General features: G+C 35.8%; 1 protein-coding gene across 12 annotated transcripts; it reads right to left on the reverse strand.

Moving 5' to 3' along the window:
- Window positions 5,998-14,293, reverse strand: LOC107643310 (probable proteasome inhibitor). Of its 12 annotated transcripts, none has more exons than XM_016346924.2 (9): window positions 13,916-14,281; window positions 13,653-13,824; window positions 13,056-13,196; window positions 12,044-12,127; window positions 11,724-11,801; window positions 11,596-11,630; window positions 11,427-11,499; window positions 11,260-11,322; window positions 5,998-6,445 (listed from the first exon to the last, which is right to left on the reverse strand). In XM_016346924.2, exons 1-9 carry the CDS (start codon window positions 14,088-14,090, stop codon window positions 6,367-6,369), a joined length of 900 nt encoding a protein of 299 aa, XP_016202410.1. In that variant the 5' UTR covers window positions 14,091-14,281; the 3' UTR covers window positions 5,998-6,366. The 12 variants fall into 12 exon arrangements, 10 of the variants coding, with proteins under 10 accessions (XP_016202410.1, XP_016202409.1, XP_020979022.1 ...); XM_016346923.2 differs by having other exon boundaries at window positions 11,260-11,337; window positions 13,916-14,279; XR_002362622.1 differs by lacking the exon at window positions 11,596-11,630 and adding an exon at window positions 7,107-7,921 and having other exon boundaries at window positions 6,358-6,445; window positions 11,427-11,533; window positions 13,916-14,293.

Here is a 22,774-nt window from a genome sequence, read left to right on the forward strand (position 1 = left end):
AACAATATTTATATTGATGTCGATTTGTATTATAAATAAATATTTATTTATAATAATAATTATTTATTTAAACTAATAAATATATTTTGTTGAGCCTAACAAAAATTTGATGGTTCGTAAACTGGATCCGTTGCAGACGTGGAATTCGATGGTCGAAAATTACTTACGCTCAACGGGATTCTACCACGTTTCTACTTTCTAGGATTGGGGTGATAAGAGGATTTTACCTCTTATTAGCTGCTCTGGTGGAAAGGTGGAGGTCAGAAAACTCACACTTTTGTATTGCCGGTGGGTGAGGTTACTGTGACACTGAAAGATGTCGCTCATATATTTGGCCTACCCATTGATAGAGAGCCTCTGAGCGGCTGGACAGATAGTACTAGCAACTTCCTACAGAGCCAAAGCATCGCGATATTCGGTCGCAAACCGATTGTCAGTAATTCTTCGAAATCTTATATAAAGCTGGATTGGGTGTAGCGTATCAGAGACGCAGAGCCATTGGACACTGAGGAGTCTATTAAGAGATACATCAGATGCCAGATTTTTTGTTTGTTCGGTTCGACCTTATTCACAGATAAGTCGACCGCATATGCCCACACAAAGTATCTACCGTTGCTTCGTGATTTCGAACGGATCCATACTTATAGTTGGGGGTCAGCATGTCTCGCACATCTTTACAGAGCACTATGCAGTGCATCACAGTGTGATACTAAGGAGATGGATGACCCTCTTAATCTGTTGTTTGTATGGGCATGGGAGCGACTGCCGTGTATTGTACCCGTACCAAGACAGACCCTTCCACCGGCTGAGATACCAGTTGCCATGAGGTAACAGTTCCTATTTTAGTCCTACATTATATTCACGATACATATTTGATTTATGGTGACTTTTTTAAAATTTTCAATGAACTATGTTTCAGGTGGAGTCATTCGGCACGGACCACGGCGTGGTTATCAAAGACTGCAGCGAGATTTAAGCAGGATATAGACTACATGAACGAGGTAAATATTTAGGGTTCGTGTGATTTCCATTTCTAAATATTAATATTAGGATTCTAATTTTTCAATAATATGTAGCAGTTTGAGTGGCAGTCGTACGAAGGATTGATCATACCCGACGAGTTACATGGACATCTTGAGGTATGTGACATCGTTGCTCCGTTGTTGTCGTTTGAGTGTGGCACCCTGCAAACCAAGTGATGCGTCAGTTTGAGTATGCACAACCACCCCCGCGAGTAGCAAGAGACATTTTACTAGAGGTTGCCAGTCACCTCCGAAACGATTTACTGCTGCCCGGATTGACTCATGTCGGTCTGAGATCATACCCACACCGTCTCTTCTAACAATATGCACTCGTAGATTCCTGAGAAAGAAGTGTCACGCATCAGCTATCTCCCCCTCCACCAAGGCAAAAGAGATAAGCACAATGTTCTGGTTTCCATCTTGTGCAACAGCAACCAGAAGTGTACCTTTGTATTTTTCATATAGGTGTGTGCCGTCAACCTGAACTAGAGGCTTGTAATGCCTGAACACCCTAATGCATGGATTGAAACTCCAAAATACGCGATGAAGTATTCTGACACCGTCCGCCTCCTCACTCCCGTTGTACAGTGATCGTGTTTCTATTTGGACAATTGAACCAAGCATCTTGTGAACCATGACCGAGAGCCACCATGGCAAAGCTTGGTAAGAATCCTCTCAACCACCGAAAAATTTGGCTATAAACTTCTGCTTTGCCAATCAAGCCTTTCGGTAATTGATGGTATAGTTGAACCTTGACTGAACTTCCACTATTATAAATTTCACCTTGATGGACGGGTCAGTCTCAACCAATGGCCTTATAGCCTCAGCAACTGTATCCGAGTTCAACTTGAAATGATCCTGTGAAATCGTTCCCATTGTGCACATGTGCCTACCGTTGTATATGCATATCTTCCAACAACCTTTTTTCCATATCAAGTTGGCTGGGATAAGCCAATCGCACCCACGCCCATTCGTCTTGTATTTTTGCAGAGAACGTCTGTGGCTCAGAGTCATACACATTGTAGTCAACTCCTCTAGAGATAGTATAACTTCTAATTGCTGCGACGACCAACTTTCTAGAACTATATTCCATTCCAATCATGAACTCTTCGTCCTCAGGATCAGCAACGCCTACAGAAAGCAGAAATCATCATTCATTAATCAATCCAAAATATAAATTAACAAAAACGTATTATTCACTCATCACATATCTATGTTTGCATATTCTGAAAATTTCGGTGCATGCATGGTGTCAAAATCCAAGTTACGCATAAAAGGTAGAACATTCATCGGTTGACTAACTGAGGGACGAACCGCTACCTTCTCCACTGCTATCTCAACTCCCACATTAACATCTTCGTCTTCATCACCGACTTCATAAGTGGTTTCGAAATCCTCTTCTTTGTCACTATTATTGCTTCGTACACTGCAGCTCTATTATCCTCTATATCTAAATCATTTTGAATCCCATTTGCCTCTACGTTTTCAAACTCAACATACAACTCAATATGTGGTTGTCGCATTTGAGTCTGCCGGTGAATTTGGAACATATTCTGCATACTCGCTTCGTCAATGATCGGTATAATATCAAACTGTATTAGACCACCAAAAACTACAACCGAATTTCGGTATAGAATACTGCTCACTCTCCTCAACATATCGTTCTCCATGCTTTGACAAAGACCGTTCTGAAGCTCCATTAACGTCATGGTGCATGGAACCACAAACGAAAACAGATTCTGATACACAAACCTCACTCCCTCATGAGTATTCCGTATAATCTCACCGTTGCGATACACTACCAAGTTTGCGGTACCCTCCATTACACTACCAACACACTCAAAGAACACTTTTTTTCGCAATGAAAATGGTGCCGAGCTTTGCCTTATATAGAGGAAAGCACTCAGCACGCCATCCACGTGTTGCTTCATCAGTCAATTAGAGTGAGCCACGTGTCAACACGCCCTATGCGTACTGACTCAGCACGCCTCCCACGTGCTGCAGATTCAACCAAGCATACTTCGCCACGTGTCAACATGCCCTCCATGTGCTGACTCAACATGCCCCCACGTACTGCAGACCTAACCATGCAAACTTCACCATGTGTCAACCACTCCCCCCGTGTGTTGGATACACTCACTACACCCATTTCCAACTAAAAACCCAAATAATAAATCCATAATCAAATTCTTGAGTCCAAAGTTTTTACAAATAAAAAACGTGAAAATATGATGGGAGGACTCGCTGCTCCTTGGAAACATGAACATGCGCCTCTTCTTGTTGTAGAGAGCATGAAATTTTCAATAATGGTCACAACAAAATCATTGCAAAAAACACATTCAAAATCTAACCATTATCCCTAATATCAATAACATGCAATTTCTATTGAATTAAAAAAAATAAATGCCGGGAAAAACAAATAGATGATTCTTTAAAGAAAGAAAAACAAGAAGTAAAGATAGGATGGCGACAATGAAGGAGACAGTACATAGTCAACAGCGATGATGCTGACGGAGGAAGGACTTAGACATCTCAAAGGCGATGCATTGCACGGACGACTTTAGTGACAGAGGAGGTGATGCAAGGGGGCAGAGATGGCGGCAACATCAGCCCAGGGCTGAGGGTCAGAGGACGTGAGGCGAGGCCACAACAAGACAAACGGGACGAGGGGACGGCGACGCGAGACGACTGGGTAGCCAAGGCGGAAACAACACAATGGAGATGGCGACAGACAAGTTGACTGCGACGGAAGGATTGAGAAGCAGAAAGTGATAGATGGTGAAAGTGTGGCTGTTAAATAGAGAGATTGTAGTAAGAAATTAAAGAGGGTTTTTGAGTTTAAGAAACGGTTACTTTTTGTTCATACATATCTACAACAATATTCTATAACAAAATTATTATTATTATTATTATTATTATTATTATTATTATCATTATCATCATCATCATCATTATCATTAGCTCAATAGCCAAGCTCAATGGCTGTCTTTGATCATGCATGACCTTAGATTGCCCCTAACTGAGTCTATTACTCTCTTTTGTGACAACAGATCCGCTAGTTATGTTGCCACTAATCTTATTTTTTATGAACAAATAAAACATATCAAGGTGGATTGCCACATCACTCGGAATCACCACCTTTCTGACCTCACTCACTTGATGGCAGTCTCCTCGTCCATTCAGCTTGCAGATTTTCTGATTGACACAGGTCCTTTTGCGGTTAATCTTTTCAAACTAAGACTTCTAAATATTCACCGCCCTAATTTCTGGGAGGATGTAAGTTGAGTTATAAATTATTAATTATGCGCTAGTTGGCATTTTGGTTTGTTACCCCTAATGCCTCGGCAAAATAAATTAAAATAATTTAACATATATGATAATTATTAGTTAAAATAAAGCATAAAAAGAATATTTTACTTATTTATTTCTTTATTTTTGCGGATACGCGGATATGCGGATACCAACACAAAATCCGCAATCCGATCCGAAAGCCTTGCGGATCGGATCCATATCCGCAATTTTCGGATCGGATTCAGATAAACACTGCGGATATGTGGATCGGATCCGATCCATGGACACCCCTACTTCTCTCTACCCATTCTTTCTTTGTTCTCAGACTCATCTAATAGTGTTTGATGAGACTGAAGCCTCTCTTTCACCAATTTCTATGTAGGGGTGTTTAAATTCAAACCGATCCAAATTAAATTGTTCATCTAATTCAACCCAAACCAAAAATTGATTAAAATCGCACAAAATTGGATTTAATTGAATTCTATTTTTTGCAAACCGCTGGATTAGATCGGATTTTAGATATACTTTTCATAACACAAAAATTAATTTAAACCGCACAATGTACTATAATATTATTATTTTATTATCATATTTACAATCATACTTATAACATGTTCAATTTATTATATATTTTTATAGTATTAATGTATTATTATTATTTAATAAATATTTTATGTTCAAAATGTGATTTATTTATTTATTTTAACTAACCTATAATTTTATTTCTATTGTTATGTTATCGCTGGTTTTTAAAATATTGTTGAGAGTTATTATGTCATTGTTGGTTATTTAAAATTTGATGTTGTGACTTGTTATATATATTTAATTTATTTAACTTACAAAACCGCAAATCTAATCCAATCAAATCCAAACCATTTGAAATTAGATTGGATTGGACCGAATTTTTTTTAAAAATATCCAATCCGAATTGCACCGCAAGTAAAATTAATGTTCGAATTGGATGAGTTTTTGACTCAAAATCCGATCCGAGCCGCACGGCGAACACCCCTATCAACAGGGACACGCGGTAACTATTTTGAATTATAACTCGTTAGCTTTATTGTGTTATTGTTATGTGTAACAAAATCAAGATAAATATTTACAAAATAATTGTTTACAAATATTATATAAGTTTATTTATTTATTTTTTTAACAGTATTTAATTTGAAGCAAAAACAAAAATTTATATTCATACATAATTCTAATAGATAAAAAATATTTTATTTTTTAAAATTTTATATTCGTTTTATTAAATCATCTCTAATTTTATTACTTTTTTAAAATTATTAATTTTTACTTTTATTATATCCCTTCATTGTATCACATACTATTATACTGTAATTTTATATCTTCTCTTACTATTATTAAAATTGTCTCACCATCACTGTTGTCTTATTCTCTTTTCTCATGTTCTTCTCCTTCTCCCACCTTTTTACCCAATCATAATTAATTATCACCAAATATCATTATTGTAATTTTCAATTTTGTCTATCATTTTAATTTATAACCATCAATTTTGTTAATTTTTATGAGTTAAAATGTTATTAAAAGAATTCGTTTTTGTCTTTTAAATATCTAGATGTATAAAAATAATAGTTTTTTCTTAATGTGCGTATTAAATCGTCTTATTGTTCTATTAAGAAAAAATTTAAAACATAAAGCATTCAAGATTTTTGCTTAAATTATTAAAATTTGATGCCAATAATCCTAAAAAATAATATCAAAACATTATTGTAAATTTTTAACTAATAATTATAAGTTTAAGGGTAAATACCATTTTTTGTCTCTGACATTTTCTCTGTGAGACATAATGCACCTTAATCATCCTTAAATCTTAACCAGATTCCCATCTATTAGGAAAAATGGACAAATTGACCCTGCTACCAAAATTTTGTCCATATACTAATGAGCCACGCATGGCTCATGATCTAAATCCACTTTACATCAAGTGTTTTCCCCCATTCTCTCTTCAATTATTAGTACGTTCCATGAGATTGGGAACATTAACAAAACAGGGCAATGAAACACACAGAGGAATGCAATCCTTGTACAACTATATATAGTCTGAATCTGGATCTCTCCGGAAATGTTGCAAATCTGGATGAGCGTCATATCCTGGCCTACGAGGATTCCTGCAAAAAAAGGCAAGGCAACGCACTAGTAATAATCCATCCAATTTTGTAATATCTATACACAGTATATCAGTTGATTCAATGTTCAACAAAAGATGTCCTTAAACAAGTTTAGATTACCAGCAGGTGATGCCCACAATAACAGTATATGTATGTGTTTTAGGGAGCATATGTGCTAATTCTCCTGTATTTGCTTCAATGAACCGGATTCCCTTTAAGACTGAAACTTCTTGTTTCACTAAGCAAAAGCGAAACAGTGAGAAGTAGCTCGTGTAAATGTGACAAATGATCCCTAGGGTTATTAGCTTCTCAAATTATTCGCAAAAGATTCAAAATTTGAATTACGACAAATTGATTTAATTAGCAAGAGCTTGCGCAAGCTCTTGCTAATTAAATCAATGTCACTTAACTCTTTTGCGAATAATTTGAGAAAATAATAACCCTTAAATTTATAATATAAATCCTTCATAAACTTGTAATTGGATTCCCAAAGGTTCAGGGGTTTACATTCCATCCATCTTACAAATAATTTCCTCCTCAAAATTTCATGTCACCACCTACATCTTATCCGGAAATTCTTTTGCCTTGTGTCCTGCTTTCCCACAAGAATAGCAAGCACTCTTCCCGGTCAAACAAGGGTTGTCTCCAAGGTTTCTCTTACCCTTTGGGCATTTCCTAGCAAGTTGATCATCCTGGGGTTGCTTTCTGCAACTTTGAGCATCATTCGTAGTGCAGATACTTGGCTCCTGTCAAAAATATCATGGAGATTGATCCACATCCTTGAACCTTTGGCTTTGAGGGGCTAAACTCTTATAAAAGTTTTTCTGTAATTGCCTCCTCTGACTAGCCTGAGTCATTGCCCACTTCTTATAGCACTCTTCAGCTATCTGACTCTTGTTCACTAACTCTGTGAAGTTTGTAATTACCACTGGACCTACTGTATTGAGAATCTCTGCTCACAATCCTCCTCGGTACTTAATACACTTCTACTCTTCGTAGTGCTCAGGGGCTCCTTGACACGCCTTAGAAAAACGAAAAAGTTCCTCAAATTTGTTCGTATATTCGACCAGAGACATATCCACTTCGTTAGCTGCAGTATCTCCACTTCGTTAGCTGCTTGGACTGAATTCGGGAAGAACTTCTTATATAACTCCCTCTTGAAATCCTCCCAGGTGATCTCGGCATCATTTCATTGAAGTAAAGGCCTCACACCTTGCCACCAAAATTGTGCTCCTCCTTTAAGCATGTATGTGGCAAATTCTACATACTGATTCCTGGGGACATGTTGGGCTTGCAGTGCCCTTTCGATATCTTGAAACCAATCATTGGCATCCATGGGATTAGTGGTTACTCTGAACTCAGGCGGGTTAATCTTCAGAGAAGTAGCTAAAGTCGTAACCTTCCCTTTTTCGAGACCGTTTCTCCAATTCCTATCCTGACGCTCCAATTGTTCCACCATTCTATTTGCAGCAACAGCTGTATCATGCATGGCCGCAGCCATCACAGTCATAGTAACCATCAAATCGGTTGCATCCTCTCTAAAAGTCCCTTCATTATCACCTCGCATGTTCGTGTCAATCTTAATCCTATTCACATCAAAGAACCACTATGCACACAATCATACATCTTTAAATCCTCTTATCAATCTTTTTCTAAAGTCAACTATACATAAACAGTAATCATTAGTTTTCATCATTATCATTCCTTATTCATTTACTAAACCATCATCGCTTATTTAATCATTCCAACTTTATTCCCTAAATCTTCACAATGACCAACCTTTCTTTCAATAAGAATTGAGACCTCACCTCATAGTTATCCTATATGACTTCTTCCAAACATCAATAACCATCGAACTTATTACTTAAGCATACTCTTGAAGATAGATTATTACAAGCTATACTTGGAATTCAGGTATCCTCCTCAAAGGAAACTAGTCACCATTGATATCGACACATCTGAGATCGCTAAATGTTTGGGAGTTCCTCTATTCAATCCTTTTCCTTCTTCTTGTTGCTGGATATCTCGTTTGTACACATCTCTTTCATTACATCGATGTGGAGTACCTCGCGAAATAGCAATAGAACTTTTCCAGACATTTGTAATTCGTTAGTATTCTATAGTTCTCAATTAATTAAACATTGTTATCCATTCCCTTTAATGTTATATCGATATCACCATGGATAATAAAGATTCTCATCCAACTCCTTTTCATCTAAATAATAATTCTCTTGAAAGAGCTCTACGCTCTCATCATGGTTATGGTCTAATATTACCCGGCAATATATCAAAACCCCGCTTATTTCATAATAATTATTAGGGACATGGTTTACGACTAAGTTTTGGCAAAACAAAATCTTAGAAGGATCTATCCTCATAACAAGTTTGTCCTAACTCAAACCGAGTTCTATCAGAAAGTTCAAATTGGTTCTAAGCTCACCACCTTTACTTTGGGCAACAACCCCTCAGAATCCTCAAAATCCATACATGAATCAAGTAAACTAGCTCTCTAGTTGCGCGAAACTAGGCACATCCACTCCTCTGAGTGTCAAAACGCCACACAAAATCAAGGAATTCAGTCATTACAATCAATCATCACAGTCAACATAATAGCAATTTTTCAAACAAGTCCTAATTCCATCCAGCAAACCCAGCATTCACACAAGTATATTTTCCTAACTTCAACCTCCTTTGACTCGTTGACTTCTAATGCTCCCAACCTAGTACCTCTAGCCTCCTAGCATTTTTAAGTTGTCTTTGACAATCTATCAGCATCCATATACACGCAATCCAACGATATTAAGTTGGCCAGACTTAATACCAATAGCGTTGATCAAAAGATGCGGATATAGCTCTAACTCTAGCCTCCTTGCCAAGGCCTAATGCATAACAAGCATTCAGAGTATGTAATGAAACATAGTCAGTCCACTCCTTAAGCTCTAATAAGAAGGATTACTCTGATACCATATTGTAACATGCTCACAATTAGAATACCACGAGCACGGTATTCTAATAGTAAGTGTGCTACAGTCTTCTTCTTCGTCTATCTATTAACGTCATGGTCTTTTGGGTGTTTGCTAAGTATCAAGTTTAGATTTTTACCATTTGTCTACATTGACTTTGATGGGGTACCAAGGGAGGTCATATGGAAGGTTTTAGAAAAGAGGAGAGTAAGAATCGCATATATTCGGATAATTAAAGACATGTATGATGGGACCACAACTAGTGTGAAGACTCAAGGTGGTGTGACAGAGGAATTCCCTATTGGTATAGGATTACACCAGGGATCATCCTTAAGTCCATACCTTTTCACATTAGTCTTGGAAGTACTCACAAAGCACATCCAAGAGCCTGTGCCATGGTGCATGCTTTTTGCCGATGATATCGTCCTTATGGGAGAGTCAAGGAAAGACCTAAATAAGAAGTTGGAGTTATGGAGAGAAGCTCTAGAAGTGTATGGTCTGCGCATAAGCCGTAGCAAGACGGAATATATGGAATGTAAATTCAGTCTGAGAAGGGAAAACCCCAATATAGAGGTGAAGATTGGAGAAAACATCCTACGAAAAGTTAAAAGTTTTAAGTATCTTGGGTGCATCATACAGGATAACAGAGAGATTGAACAAGATGTAAATCATAGGATCCAAGCAGGTTGGTCAAAATGGCGGAGTGCATCTGGTTTTATATGCGACGAAAAAGTGCCTTTAAAACTTAAAGGTAAATTCTATCGCACCGCTATAAGACCGGCTATGCTGTATAGTACGGAGTGTTGGGCGGCTAAAGGGGAGCACGAACATAAGCCGAGTGTGGTAGAGATGAAGATGTTGAGATGGATGAGTGATCATACGCGATTGGATAAAATAAAGAATAAAGATATAAGGGAGAGAGTTGGAGTAGCACCCATTGTGGAAAAGATGGTTGAATTGCGTCTCAGGTGGTTTGGACATGTGAGAAGAAGACCGATAGAACATCCAGTCAGGAGGGTGGATGAGATGGAAGAGGGACAAAGGGCGAAAGGCAGAGAAAGACCTAAGAAGACCATCCATGAAGTGGTCAAACGAGATCTACATGTAAACGGTCTCTCTGTAGACATGATACATGACAGAGCACAATGGCGTCGTTTGATTCATGTAGCTGATCCCACTTAGTGGGATAAGGCTTTGTTGTTGTTTGTTGTTTAGAACAAGACTCAAGTGTTGATTCATGAAGCGGAAAATGCTAAGGTCCTTTTGTATATGTTTTATGCTAAGAGTTTGATATTTTATGTTTAGGATACGCCAATTTTAATCATGAATTTCATATTTTATCATACAAAATATCTAGGCTTGCCATCCCTTGTCCTTCACAAAAGTGCACCTTCGTGTGTTGTGTGATCCAAATTCCATGCTATGTATTTGCAAACACAACCTTTCTTGTTCTCCGTGTGTCTTGTTTTATTCTCATAACCAAAAGCAACCTATGTACTTCTAGCTCAAAAGCCTAACCAACCATTTGAAACCAGTACGTATTTGCAAAATCTATGAATATAGTTGATGGTATGACCAAGATGTTCAACAAAGGATCAAGTACATGTTTAAATTCTTTTTGTAATATTTTCTTTAACCTTAATCATTAACAACACCCCCCCCCCAAAAAAACACACGCAAAAAAAACCCCAAAAAAACATTGATCCAGATTGGACTAAGATTAATATATGAAAAGGAGGTGAAAAAGTGAGAAAGGTAAAAAAGAAAAGAACTTGGAAGATATAAATGACATTTGCTTTAATATACAATATATGAATATGAATTTATGAAATATGATGTACGCTACCATACCTTGTAAACCTGTTAGGCTCAAAACCAGGAACACCAGGAGGACCATATGGATCAAATCGAGCACCGGGAGGAACACCCCTATTTCAATATATTTACATTTGGATATAAGCTTTAATATATGCCATAGCTATTGATTAAAGTGCAACAAAATGAAGAAATAGACTTACAGCTGTCCTCCAGGAAAGCCTGGTTCTCCACCGATACCGCCAATACCACCGAAGAAACGGGGATCATTAGGCCCTGCATCCATGTGTTGAACTCAGCATTAATGATACTGGTCGATAGAAAATAATACCCACTCAGTTGCTTACTATTATTAGATCGTGCCTTACATACCTACAAGCATGCTCCCACCAATGTTGTGATCACCCCTAAAGCCAATGATGAATGTTTCATGAAAAGAAAAGAACGATTAAGACCACGGGCTAACAATTGAGTACAAAGGTAATACAGGTAAACTATACCTTGAAGGATACATTCCAGCAGCCGCTCCCGGAAAAAGATCACTACCAGACCCAATGGAAACAGGAGGGAACACAATTCTGTTTAAAAAGTAACCAAATTTCCAGAGACACAAACATTAGACACAAAATGGACAACAGAGAAATTTTTCTTTTCATCTTAAAGGATTAATATAATCAGGGCATGCATGTGATACCTATAAGGGTATCCTTTGACTAAGTATGAATAGCAAACTTTTTGGATTCAACAAACTCCATTGGTAGAATAGCAAACTTTGAGTTCACCAAACTCCATTAAGATAAAAATAACAATAGAATCTTACCCAGCAGGATGATTTGGGGGAATGGCAGGATCACCAAATCCAGTACCAGTCTCATGTATCTCTTGTCTTTCAGTTGTTTCTGACCTGTAAGTAAACAATGGAGGAAAGAAAAATTTAATGAGGATCTCAAATTGTCGATTCATAAAGTTTTTGCGCCAATGCTTCCTATACTAGTAGTGCAACATAGCAGGTCGACACAACTACGCTTTGCTCACACAAAAGTAGCTAACCCAAGAATGCTCTTGCAACAGTAGTTTCCAAACAGTTGATCTAGAGGAACTGCAAACTTAGGTTTTTCTTTAAACAGCATTGCTATAATTAATCAATTCAATGTTATCGACATCAAAACAGTATACTTCATTTAGCTGTTTCTAATCAAAACAAACATGTACAGGTAAGTTGATTTAAATATAGCATAAGAGACACATAATAGTTTTCTTAAAAGCTTTCTGTTTCTCAGTTAATCATATTGGTGCACTTATTAAGAGAAGTGAGTATACCGGTTAAGTTTTCGGGCCAACAATGAAGTTCTTAAAATTCTGATCTGCCAATATTAGACGAATATACATATGAAGTTTATCAGAGAAAGATTAAATTTTAAGGAACAGGTTCCTGCTAGAATTAAAAGTTCATCTTGTCATTTTGTGTAAAGCTTTTATAGATAAAATTGTCCATGGAAATAAATAAGCCACTTGACCGGCAAATGCGAGAAACCACAAAACACATGCACATAAACAAATAAAGCAACACTACTTAGACACATAATAATATAATGTATACAAAACTAGAAAACAGGAATAGATAACTCATAATCCTCCACGCAGTAAAACTAGTTCACTCCACATGACTGAGCAGTAAAATAGAAAAAACTTAAAACTGAAACTAGATCAGAATTTGAGTTCATGTAACAACCAATTCACAAAGGTTAAAGCATTTGCTCCAAATATGTGACAAGGTTTGCGCTCACAGATTGAGTTGAAAAGTACACCAAATTTACAACATTCGAATCTACCTTTTATTTGACGAGCTAGCATTAGCAGAACCATCAAATTTAGATAAGATATCCCCATCTATTATCTTTACAAGCTTGTCCAAATTCTTGAAGTGCTGAGAATAATTGCTACCGCCATCCTCTCCTGCATATTTCCCAACACTGCACATTTATGGAGGAAAGCAACTATTAAAAAAATAAAATAAAAAAGCTCCAAAATCCCTATAACCCCCAGTTTCAATGCAGGAAAACCCTGTTCAAGAATCCAACTGCATGTGTGTTTGATTTAGGAAAAAATTCTTATTTTTATATTTCTACAATATCAGAAAAAATGAAAATAGAATTAAAAAATGAAATAGAAACTGTAACCATATTTTAAAGGAAAGCTCAAAATGGTATCACACAAGAGTCAATTTGGTCCTGAAGCTGAAAGATACAAACCTTAGATAAGTTTGTCACATTAAATAGTGACCCTTTAGGGAACATTTTGAGTGTTAACCTATTTTTAAAATCTAACATGGTTCAAAGTTTCCTTCCTTCTATATAGAGAACTTGCAAAAAAGAAATCATCAATTCAAAAATAAATAAATAAAGAACAAAAAATTTAAATCCAATTACTTAATGTCAAGGTGGACAGGCTCCGAAGACCCTTCAGACAAAGCATCAACGAGCAATATTTCGTTCATCACAAGGCACTTCAAGAGTACTTTTTTCGAATCCCTTTCTGGGTTTGCGTAAACGAACGCGTACTCGTCATTTAGCTCGTTCCAGTGATCAACCGCTACCTCCTCTACACAAAAAATAAAAAACGCATCGCAAAAATGAAAATTCCAAATTTTCCGAAAAATAAAGAATATATATATAGAGAGAAAGGGTTCTACCGTTGGAAGAATTGGAAAGCGCAGTGTCGGAGAGGGCTTGGGAACCAGTCGCGGTGAGGACGTAACCGGAGGCGAGGAAGGAGGAGTGAACGGCAAAGGCGATTTTGTCGTTTTGGTTGCGGAAGGTGGGCCTCGACGCCCTGATCACAGCCAACACTGTCTTGTCACTCACCATTGACGTTTATGGTTTTCACTTTTCAGCACGAGACGGCAGTGTCGTTTTCAGCTTAGGGAGTTTGGCAACAAAGTCAACAACTAAAAGGAAGAAGAAACCCGAGGAAACCCCTTGCTGTTCATTCTCTTCTTTAGGCTGTGTTCAGTCTCTTCACGGTCTAAATAAGCGGTTTTGCCGTCAGTTTGAAGAATAGAAAACTAACCACGAACAAAAACAAAAAACAAAAAACAAAAAACAAAAAAGCATACCACTGTACAAAAACTTTAACAAAATTATTGAAGAGTAAATAGCGATTTCTCTCACTCAACCATTATTATATTCTCACTCGTATCATAAACTCAAAAGAAGGAAGAAATTCACATTCAAATCCAAGGAATGTGAAAAAAGAGAAAAAAATTGGTGTTTGTGACAAAGAAAGACTTCTATGAAAGAAGAAATTGATATGTACTAAAAAAGTCTATTTGATCTTGTATTTGCTGACAAGATATTTCTAATAGGAACCATTAAAAATACATTGAAGGCTATATGAAGAAAGTCGGATGGATTTAGATTAGTAGAATTGGATCAAATCAATTCCAACTCATCTTTGAAGATGACTTTAGATGTTCTCAAAGATAAGAAGAAATCCCCATGACTTTTTAAGAATTTTGTTTTACATGTTCGGAAGTGGACTACAATAGAATTTGTTCTTTTTCCATTTAGATTCGATTTTGAGAGCTTCCAGAAAAATTCAAAACTATTGAAATTGGTCGTAAATTGAGTGAAAAAATTGATGAGATTATTAATATTGATTTTTTTTCTCTATCAGAGAAAAAGAATCCAAAATCTTTAAATATGGAGTTCTAATCAATGGTGATAAAAGAATGAAAGTCTCGATTCAAATGGCTTCTCTAGGAGGTAAGGTATTGAAAATTGGATTGAGATATGAGTGTATTGAGATCTTCTACACTTATTGTGCTTACTGTAATACTCTAACCTTTTGCACCTTATGGTCGCACTAAAAGTTCAGGCATTACCTACTTCTACTCCTTTAAATTCATACTATATTTATTTAATATTGAGTCTTCACGAATACAAACTGAATTTTTACTTAAGAAATCGAAAAGTCTTTACTTTAAATCACTTAATCACATAATTATATTCACATAATATTAACTAAATAGACTTATTTAAAATTTCAAAAATAGAAGTCCTACCCCTCTAATTACCAAAACAATAAATGACGAGGGGAAAAGAAAATTTAAGACTAAACCAAATACAGAAAATGAAAACATATATATACATAAAGCTTTGTAGTTCGGTCGCGACTTTGCGTCAAAACTTTCTGAACCTGCCACTAAAAAAGAAAAGCTATAGGGAGTGAGAACATCGTTCTCGCAGGTTCTCAATAGGAAATGAAATACCATCATTATAAACACAGTTTCTTTTTAAAAATAATACTTTGGAAAAACTTTATGAAATATTTTACTTCGAAAAGGTCGTAAAGAAACTTTCTTTAATTTACAAATCTGTAAGGTAAATAATTTAAAGAAATGAAAAGGGCCAAAGACGTGCTTAAGGACTTTCTACCCATTAACTTACATCACTCATCCCTATCCATCCAATACATAAACTAGAGAAATAAGGCAATACCTAGTCCAACCTGCCTCAACCTCCATCATCACATACCAGGAACAACCCTTAGTGTCACCACCGCCAACATGAGGGATCTCTCAGAAACAAACATAGGCAAAACAGACAAGAAAAAAACAGGTATAGATAGCAGTTACAACATATAAGTCAGGTAGCAGTTAATTACAGTTAGGCAATTAAGCAAATTAAAACAATTGCAAACTCAAACAAGACATACAAGTGCATATGATGCATGTCTGTCCTATGGCCAATGAGTCTCTTTTGTTGGTTATCCAGTCAAACCTGACATGTTTAGTAGCGAATCCTAGACAATCCCCACATGTGCACATCCCTAAGAGTATATATATATATATACACACTTAATCAATTATTTATTATATCATTGGGAAAATCCGAGTTAAAGCATAAAAAGTATGTTTTTTACAATTAAGCACTATTAGGAGAAATTCACAAAAACATACAATTTCAATGAATAAATACAAGATAAATTGATAAATTCTACTCTTTTCAACTCAAAAATTATCATAAAATATGAATTTATCACAGTACCCTTGCGTTATGGATATTTTTGGTTGTGCTTTGTTACGTACATACGACTTCAAGTATCCTAAATACGTATCAATAAATAATGATTAAATACTATCAAAAAACTAATAAATTAAGATCTAAGCAAATAATTTTATCTCTCTATAGGGTACATCCAACAATCTCAATTTTAAAAAGTGCTACATCAGTGGTTTTGAAAAATTTATTATTTCATTATATCAATAATTCATTATTTCAAGCTCCGAGTCCTCGACTCATCCCAACCATTGTGAATCCATAATTTTCTTTCCGAACTCATTAGTTCATCAATTCTCAATTCATATATCTTTCTCTCTTCTCACTTCTCCAAACCCATCCTCAGTACACTAGAAACCTAAGCCTCCGTTCTCGAACTTTTCAAGGTAATTCCAAATTAAATCTCCTAGTACCTTTCACATATTTTGATACCCGAAAATAAGCCAAAGAGTCTTAAATAGGTGTCATAGAAGTTTATAAGCTTGTTGGGAAGGTGAAACAATTAAAAACAAGAATTTAGTTAAAAAACAGGGCATGTGCGCACGCACAGGGGTGTGCATGCGCACACCCAGGAGGATTTTCAAATGTGTGCGTACGCACAAGTGTAAAATTTTTCAATTCTGTTCGCTCGCACAAGGCATACGAACACCCTCAACAGAATGCACCTTCCAACGTGTGCGTGCGCACAGCTTGCAGAACTTCGTTGGTTGTGTGTGCGCACAGAGCGTGCTAGCGCTCTCACCAGTATCCACATCCCCATGTGTGCGTGCACACAAGGCTGTGCGTGTGCACACAAACCAGAAATCACAAATTCTGCAGCGTGCACATAATTCAAATTTTGACACCAAACTTTGAATGATCATAAGTTCCACTACAAAAATCCATTTTCTACAAACTTTATATCCATTTAAATATTTTTCAATGAACTTTAATTTAAAGCAAATTTCAACAAATTTTGAAAACTGATGATCAAGTTATGATCCGTCAAAATTCACCAAAAATAACCTTTTACCAAAATTCACAAATTTCTCAATTCCTTAAAATATATAGCCAAAACCAAATCAAACCATTCCAAACTCCAATTTATATCAAAATCTACCCTTTTCTATCGTAATCCACCATTCATACCAATTTTCCACTCACATTACAATATCATCAACCTCAAACATCGAATATATCACACTAAAACCATTTTTCAATCCACACAATCATCCATCATCATCATGTCACTAACAATCATCATGATTAAACTCATTCAACCCCAATCTCACTCTTCAACATCATTTTATCAACATTAACATCACAATTCATCAAAATAGCCAAAACTCATCAATTCATCATACATTATATCTCAACAAATTAAACAACCAATACAATCCAATCCTATCCTATGGGTCACTAGTCTAAGTGTCCAGAAATATTACATATTATATAGAGGAAACCGAAATCATACCTTGGCCGATTCCCAATATGCACTAAATCACCAAGTTGACCTCAACCAAGCTTCCACAAGTCCTCAAACTCAATCAAGCCCTCAATTCAACTCCAAGCTCCAAGTAAATGTCAATAATCACAACTTCAACTATATATTCACATAATTTCATAACCAATCAACCTAGGGTTCAACTTAATCACAATTTCACAAGGGTTCAAGATATTCTTACCTTACCCAACAGTTTTGGAAGTAAAGCCCAATAGAAATCAAGTGCTAGAGTGTACGTACCCAAAATCACAAAATTTCATTCAATACAAAACTCTAAAATTCGAAATTTTGGAAGGAAGAACTGAGAGAGATTTCATGATTTTCTTACCAGTTTTTTGGATGGATTTTGTAAAGCTCTTGCGAGGATCGCGTGGCCACAAACGGTGCAGCGATCGGAGCTCCATAGCTCAAGTTATGAGCTTGGGAAGATGAACATGAATAGTAACAATGGAACCCTCACTCTCTTCTCACTTCAGCTGTGTGGTGTTATGTTTGATGGTGAATGAGCTGAGTGAGGCTCATTAAAGAGGGTTTTATATGTTGGGCTTGGGCCCAACTTGGGCCCGGTCTAATTCGTTAGCGTTTTTAGCCCGTTTGTCCCAACTTTGGGCCAAACCTTTAAAATTAATGCCCGGTTTTTAATTTCTAATATTTTTCTATGGTTTTCTACTATTTTTAATTTTTCTCGCACAGTAACGGGCAGACTTAAACCGGTTTGACCTGTTCGGCTGCCGGTTCACAGTTTTACTCGGTTTTTTGGAAAAAAATACATTTTCTGATTCAGAAAAATCTACTGAGTCCAAAAATCATATTTAAATCCTCCAATTCTCATTTTAAAATTTTGGTTCCTATTTTGGGAAATATTAATTATTTAATTAGACGATTAATTAGTCTCGGTTCTTACAATTTATATTAAGAATAAACATCTCATTTACATGAAAAATAAACATCTACATGCATATATAAAACTTCCGCTGCATACTGTCTCCCAGCATCGGTCTGCGCGTCCATCATCGATCTTCCAATGATCCATACGCTTCTCCGGTGATGCTGCTGTCGCCACCATCATGCCTGTCGTCGTTTCGTGCCGACGATGCATCCGGCTGAAGGTGCAGAAAATTCTGCTGCCAGACATTGTTCAGCCACGTCGGAATGGTCCTCCATCGCCGGCGCTAGAGAGAGTTAGCATCTCGGTGCCGTCGTCATCCTCAGACTCAGCGTCTCCATCCTCACTAAAACACTTCCATTCACTGTAGTTTTCTTAGGCTTTGACAGCCCAATCCCGTGGCTCGTCTGCCTCGCCTTCTTCTTCACCAAAGGATTCATCAAGCCCAGCCTCGGAAACCGCGTTGTGTACCAGTTCGTCTCACTTTTTGGAAGCTCCTCGCTGGGGTTAGGGTACAGCTTGGTCTTCAGCAAAGCGCTTCTCAAGCCGGCGATCTCGTCGGTTTCAGCGGCACAGATGAGAGAGAGAGAGAGAAGGGGGGAGAGGGAAACTGGTTGGAGGTGTTCGTAATTGTTTGGAATCCTTATTTGCTTTGTATTTAAAATTGAAAATAATTTTGTAATTAATTAATTTAATTATCATTTAATGTTAATTTCAAAAATATCCCCATTGTACACATTGTACACTAATTATATTGGCTCCTTATACTTTCTCTTTTTACAATATGCATTATATCATGATTATGACGTAGCAAATTAGACTTCCAATATGGCAACTCCAAAAACTACTTTTCTTTTTACATCGTTTGAGTGCCACCTCCTTCAACAGGTCTACCAGTGCATAATATATTACCACTTTTTCCTATTTAATTTCTTCTCTTCGGCCAAAGGTGACATTAATATTCTCAACTTGTGAAAGGATTTCATTGCTAGATAATGTTCTTGGTGGAAGCCTTATTTTTTATTTTTCATTAAATTGAATGGTGTTTAATCTAAATTTGTGTCTCTGATCAAGAAAGCAACGATGACCCACAAAACAATACTTTTTGCTGTGATTGAGACGATGAGGGATGTTATCAAAGTTGCGAGATGGGCAAGCAAGTCCTGTGTATGTATTCCACCAGAAAGATTCCCTAACCCAGGAAAATCACTAATTGTCCACAATAAAGATGCGTGCAACTTAAACATTTCCTGTTTTAAAACATCATATGCATCACAATCCTCATCCCATTACTCCTTTAACTCTTTTATTAGAGGTTGCAAATAAACATCTATGCTATTTTCTGGCATTTTCTTGTCAGGAATAATCATTGAAATTATGAATGATGTCAATTTCATACACATCCATGGAGGAGTATTATATGGAATGAGAGAAAAATATTGTGATTTGCACTCAAAGTTCCATGTGGATTGAAACCATCGGTAGCTAATGCAAGACACACATTTCATGCATTGGATGAAAACTTACAGTGCTCCAAATCAAACCCTTTCTAGGCCTCAAAGTCTCTTGGATGTCTCATTGAGTTATTCTTATTCTTAGCCGTAGCATGCCATTGCATATCAACAGTAGTCTTTGACGAATAGAATAATCTTGTCAATCAAGATTTTAAAGGAAAGTAATGCAGAACTTTTATAGGAAGCTTCTTTTTGTTACCAGTAATACTCGATGTCTCACCTTGGTCTTTTTTCTTAAATATCTTTCATCTAGACTTATTACAAACCTTACATGTCTCCCTATTCTCATCTTCTCCGTGATAGAGCATACAATTGTTTAGGTATTCATGTATCTTCAAACAATCCAAATTAAGTTTGATGATGATCTTTTTACCTCAGAAAGTGAACTTGGAATCTTTGCCTATTCAAATGCATCACTCAGTAGTTCTAATATCATCTTTATAGACTTGTTGCTCATATCACATACGGATTTGATATGAAACAACTTCAATATAAAAGATAATTTTGAGTATCTTGTACACCCTTCATATAATGGTTCTTCTCCATCTTTAAGCAGATCACTAAACCCTTTTACTTCGTGAGTTTTATGAGTTTCACTAGGCATCAACCTTTGACCACCACCATCAATGGCTTCATTTTTTATTACGGGTGCTCCATTTCTATTGTTCCCATTAACTCCTAGACCTTTACTAATCAATTTTCGAATGGAATCAACCTCTACCATAAGATTCTGCTCATCAATCATAGGATTTTGTACTATATCCGAAAACTGCTATTTGAGACGTTACTAGTTTTTCCTATCGAGCGCTCTCCATGATAAGACCAAAATGTATATCCTATTGGAAATTGTGTACAAATCAAATGATTATACACCTCATCTCTTGTTAGCCATTTCTTAAAAGCACATGTACTACATGGACATATGATTATTCTATCGTAGAATGATGCACAAAAGCAAAATCAATAAATTTTGAAACACTTTGTGCATACTCGAGAATTTTATAGTTTCTTAATCCACAATTTAGTAACAACTATGAAAATAATTTTTTTAAAAAATATTAATCTACCAATCCTAGTGAAAGAGATATCACTACTTGTTCTTCAAAAAAATAAAATCAGCACATAAGTAAAATGTAACAAGTAAGTTTTTACTCCACCAAAAATAGAAGTGCGTACTTTGGCCTTCAGCTATCTACAATTGTGAAGTGATAGATTAGCTCTTTAACTTTGAACCTATTCGTATATGGTTCAAACAAGAAAACATCTATATCATACAAGTATTTTGTTTAGGACTTTATTTTTTTGAGCAACAGAAAAAATGTTCCTGCCAAAGAAAAAATCTTGGCTACCACAGAATGAAATGCTAAAACATCTAAGAAATGAAATCCCAACATGGACCTTATGAATAAAAGTTAGAAAATTAAGAAACTAATTTTTATTTTTATTTTTTAAAACAAGTGAATTGAATCGTTCAAACACTTACTTCATTATATTTTTCATTAAAAAACTAACTTGAACAAAAATAAATCAGAATCAAAATTAGAAACATAAATGAATAAAATGGATGAAGAATAGTAGTAAAAATAAAGAAGAAATTCTCATCTTATACATGTATCATCATTAGATGTGGTTGAAAATCACATGAACACTATAACCAGCTACTAGCTATATACCACCACTTTGCTAGTCTAAAGTTTCATCTTTACGTGAATAGTCTCACCATTATATGTGCTATTTTTTAGTTGAAGTCCAAGCTATAGCATTTAGTGTTATGTTATGTTAAAATTAAATGTGCTCGCTATTTGTATTCATTCTAATTTCCTGTTCTGAGACCATATAATAAGGACATGAAGGAGAACATTATTATAAAGAAAATTTTCTAATTCAATATTTCATTGCTTTCAAGACCAATCATGATCATATATAAAATCTTTACTAAAATTCAATTATCAAGTCACTATTTTTTATGTATTAGGTTGAAGCTTTATAATACGTTGTAGAGTCCCCAATTAGTAGAGGTACTATCCAATTCCTTCTATATCCGAGTACATCGTCAATCATGTTCTAACTACACAGTGAATGAAATTAGATTGTATATGTTAGCATATCATACATTCCAAACTAAGAACTACATTGCATATATTAGCACCTAAAAACTTACAACTATTCTACTCTGCTAAACAGACTTAAATTAATGACCTTGGAGTAACAATGATCACACCTCAAACTAGCGTCATGGTTATGCTTCTATATTAGCACCTAATAGCTTTTGATGTATATTAGTAATAGACAATAACAACTACTATCAAAGCTTTCAAACACTAATCACAACATGAGGTACAAAAACAAGTTATATATATCGACAAAATTCTTTGGAAACTATAGAGAAGGAGAGAAAAAGCACAAAAAAAAAAAAGCATTAAAAAAGCCTTATAATACATCAGATTCTTCTTCCTTTCTTTTCTTCATCAACTATTACATTTAAAGTAAGATTTATATGTAATGACTAACACCATTTAAATAAGCTTTTTAACACAAAAAGAATATACATAAAGTTAATTACTTTATATTTGTTAAAATTGACGTATTCACCTTGACAAAATCATAC

The sequence above is a fragment of the Arachis ipaensis genome, chromosome B05 (assembly GCF_000816755.2).
Source record: "Arachis ipaensis cultivar K30076 chromosome B05, Araip1.1, whole genome shotgun sequence".
Classification (NCBI taxonomy): domain Eukaryota; kingdom Viridiplantae; phylum Streptophyta; class Magnoliopsida; order Fabales; family Fabaceae; genus Arachis; species Arachis ipaensis.

Coding starts and splice junctions, on each gene's coding strand:
- LOC107643310 (XM_021123362.1), bottom strand. CDS start 14,090: ATGGTGAGTGACAAGACAGTGTTGGCTGTGATCAGGGCGTCGAGGCCC. Junction 11,802..12,043: donor CCCCCAAATCATCCTGCTGG/GTAAGATTCTAT, acceptor CTTTTTAAACAG/AATTGTGTTCCCTCCTGTTT. Junction 11,534..11,723: donor GCTGGAATGTATCCTTCAAG/GTATAGTTTACC, acceptor TCTATCGACCAG/TATCATTAATGCTGAGTTCA.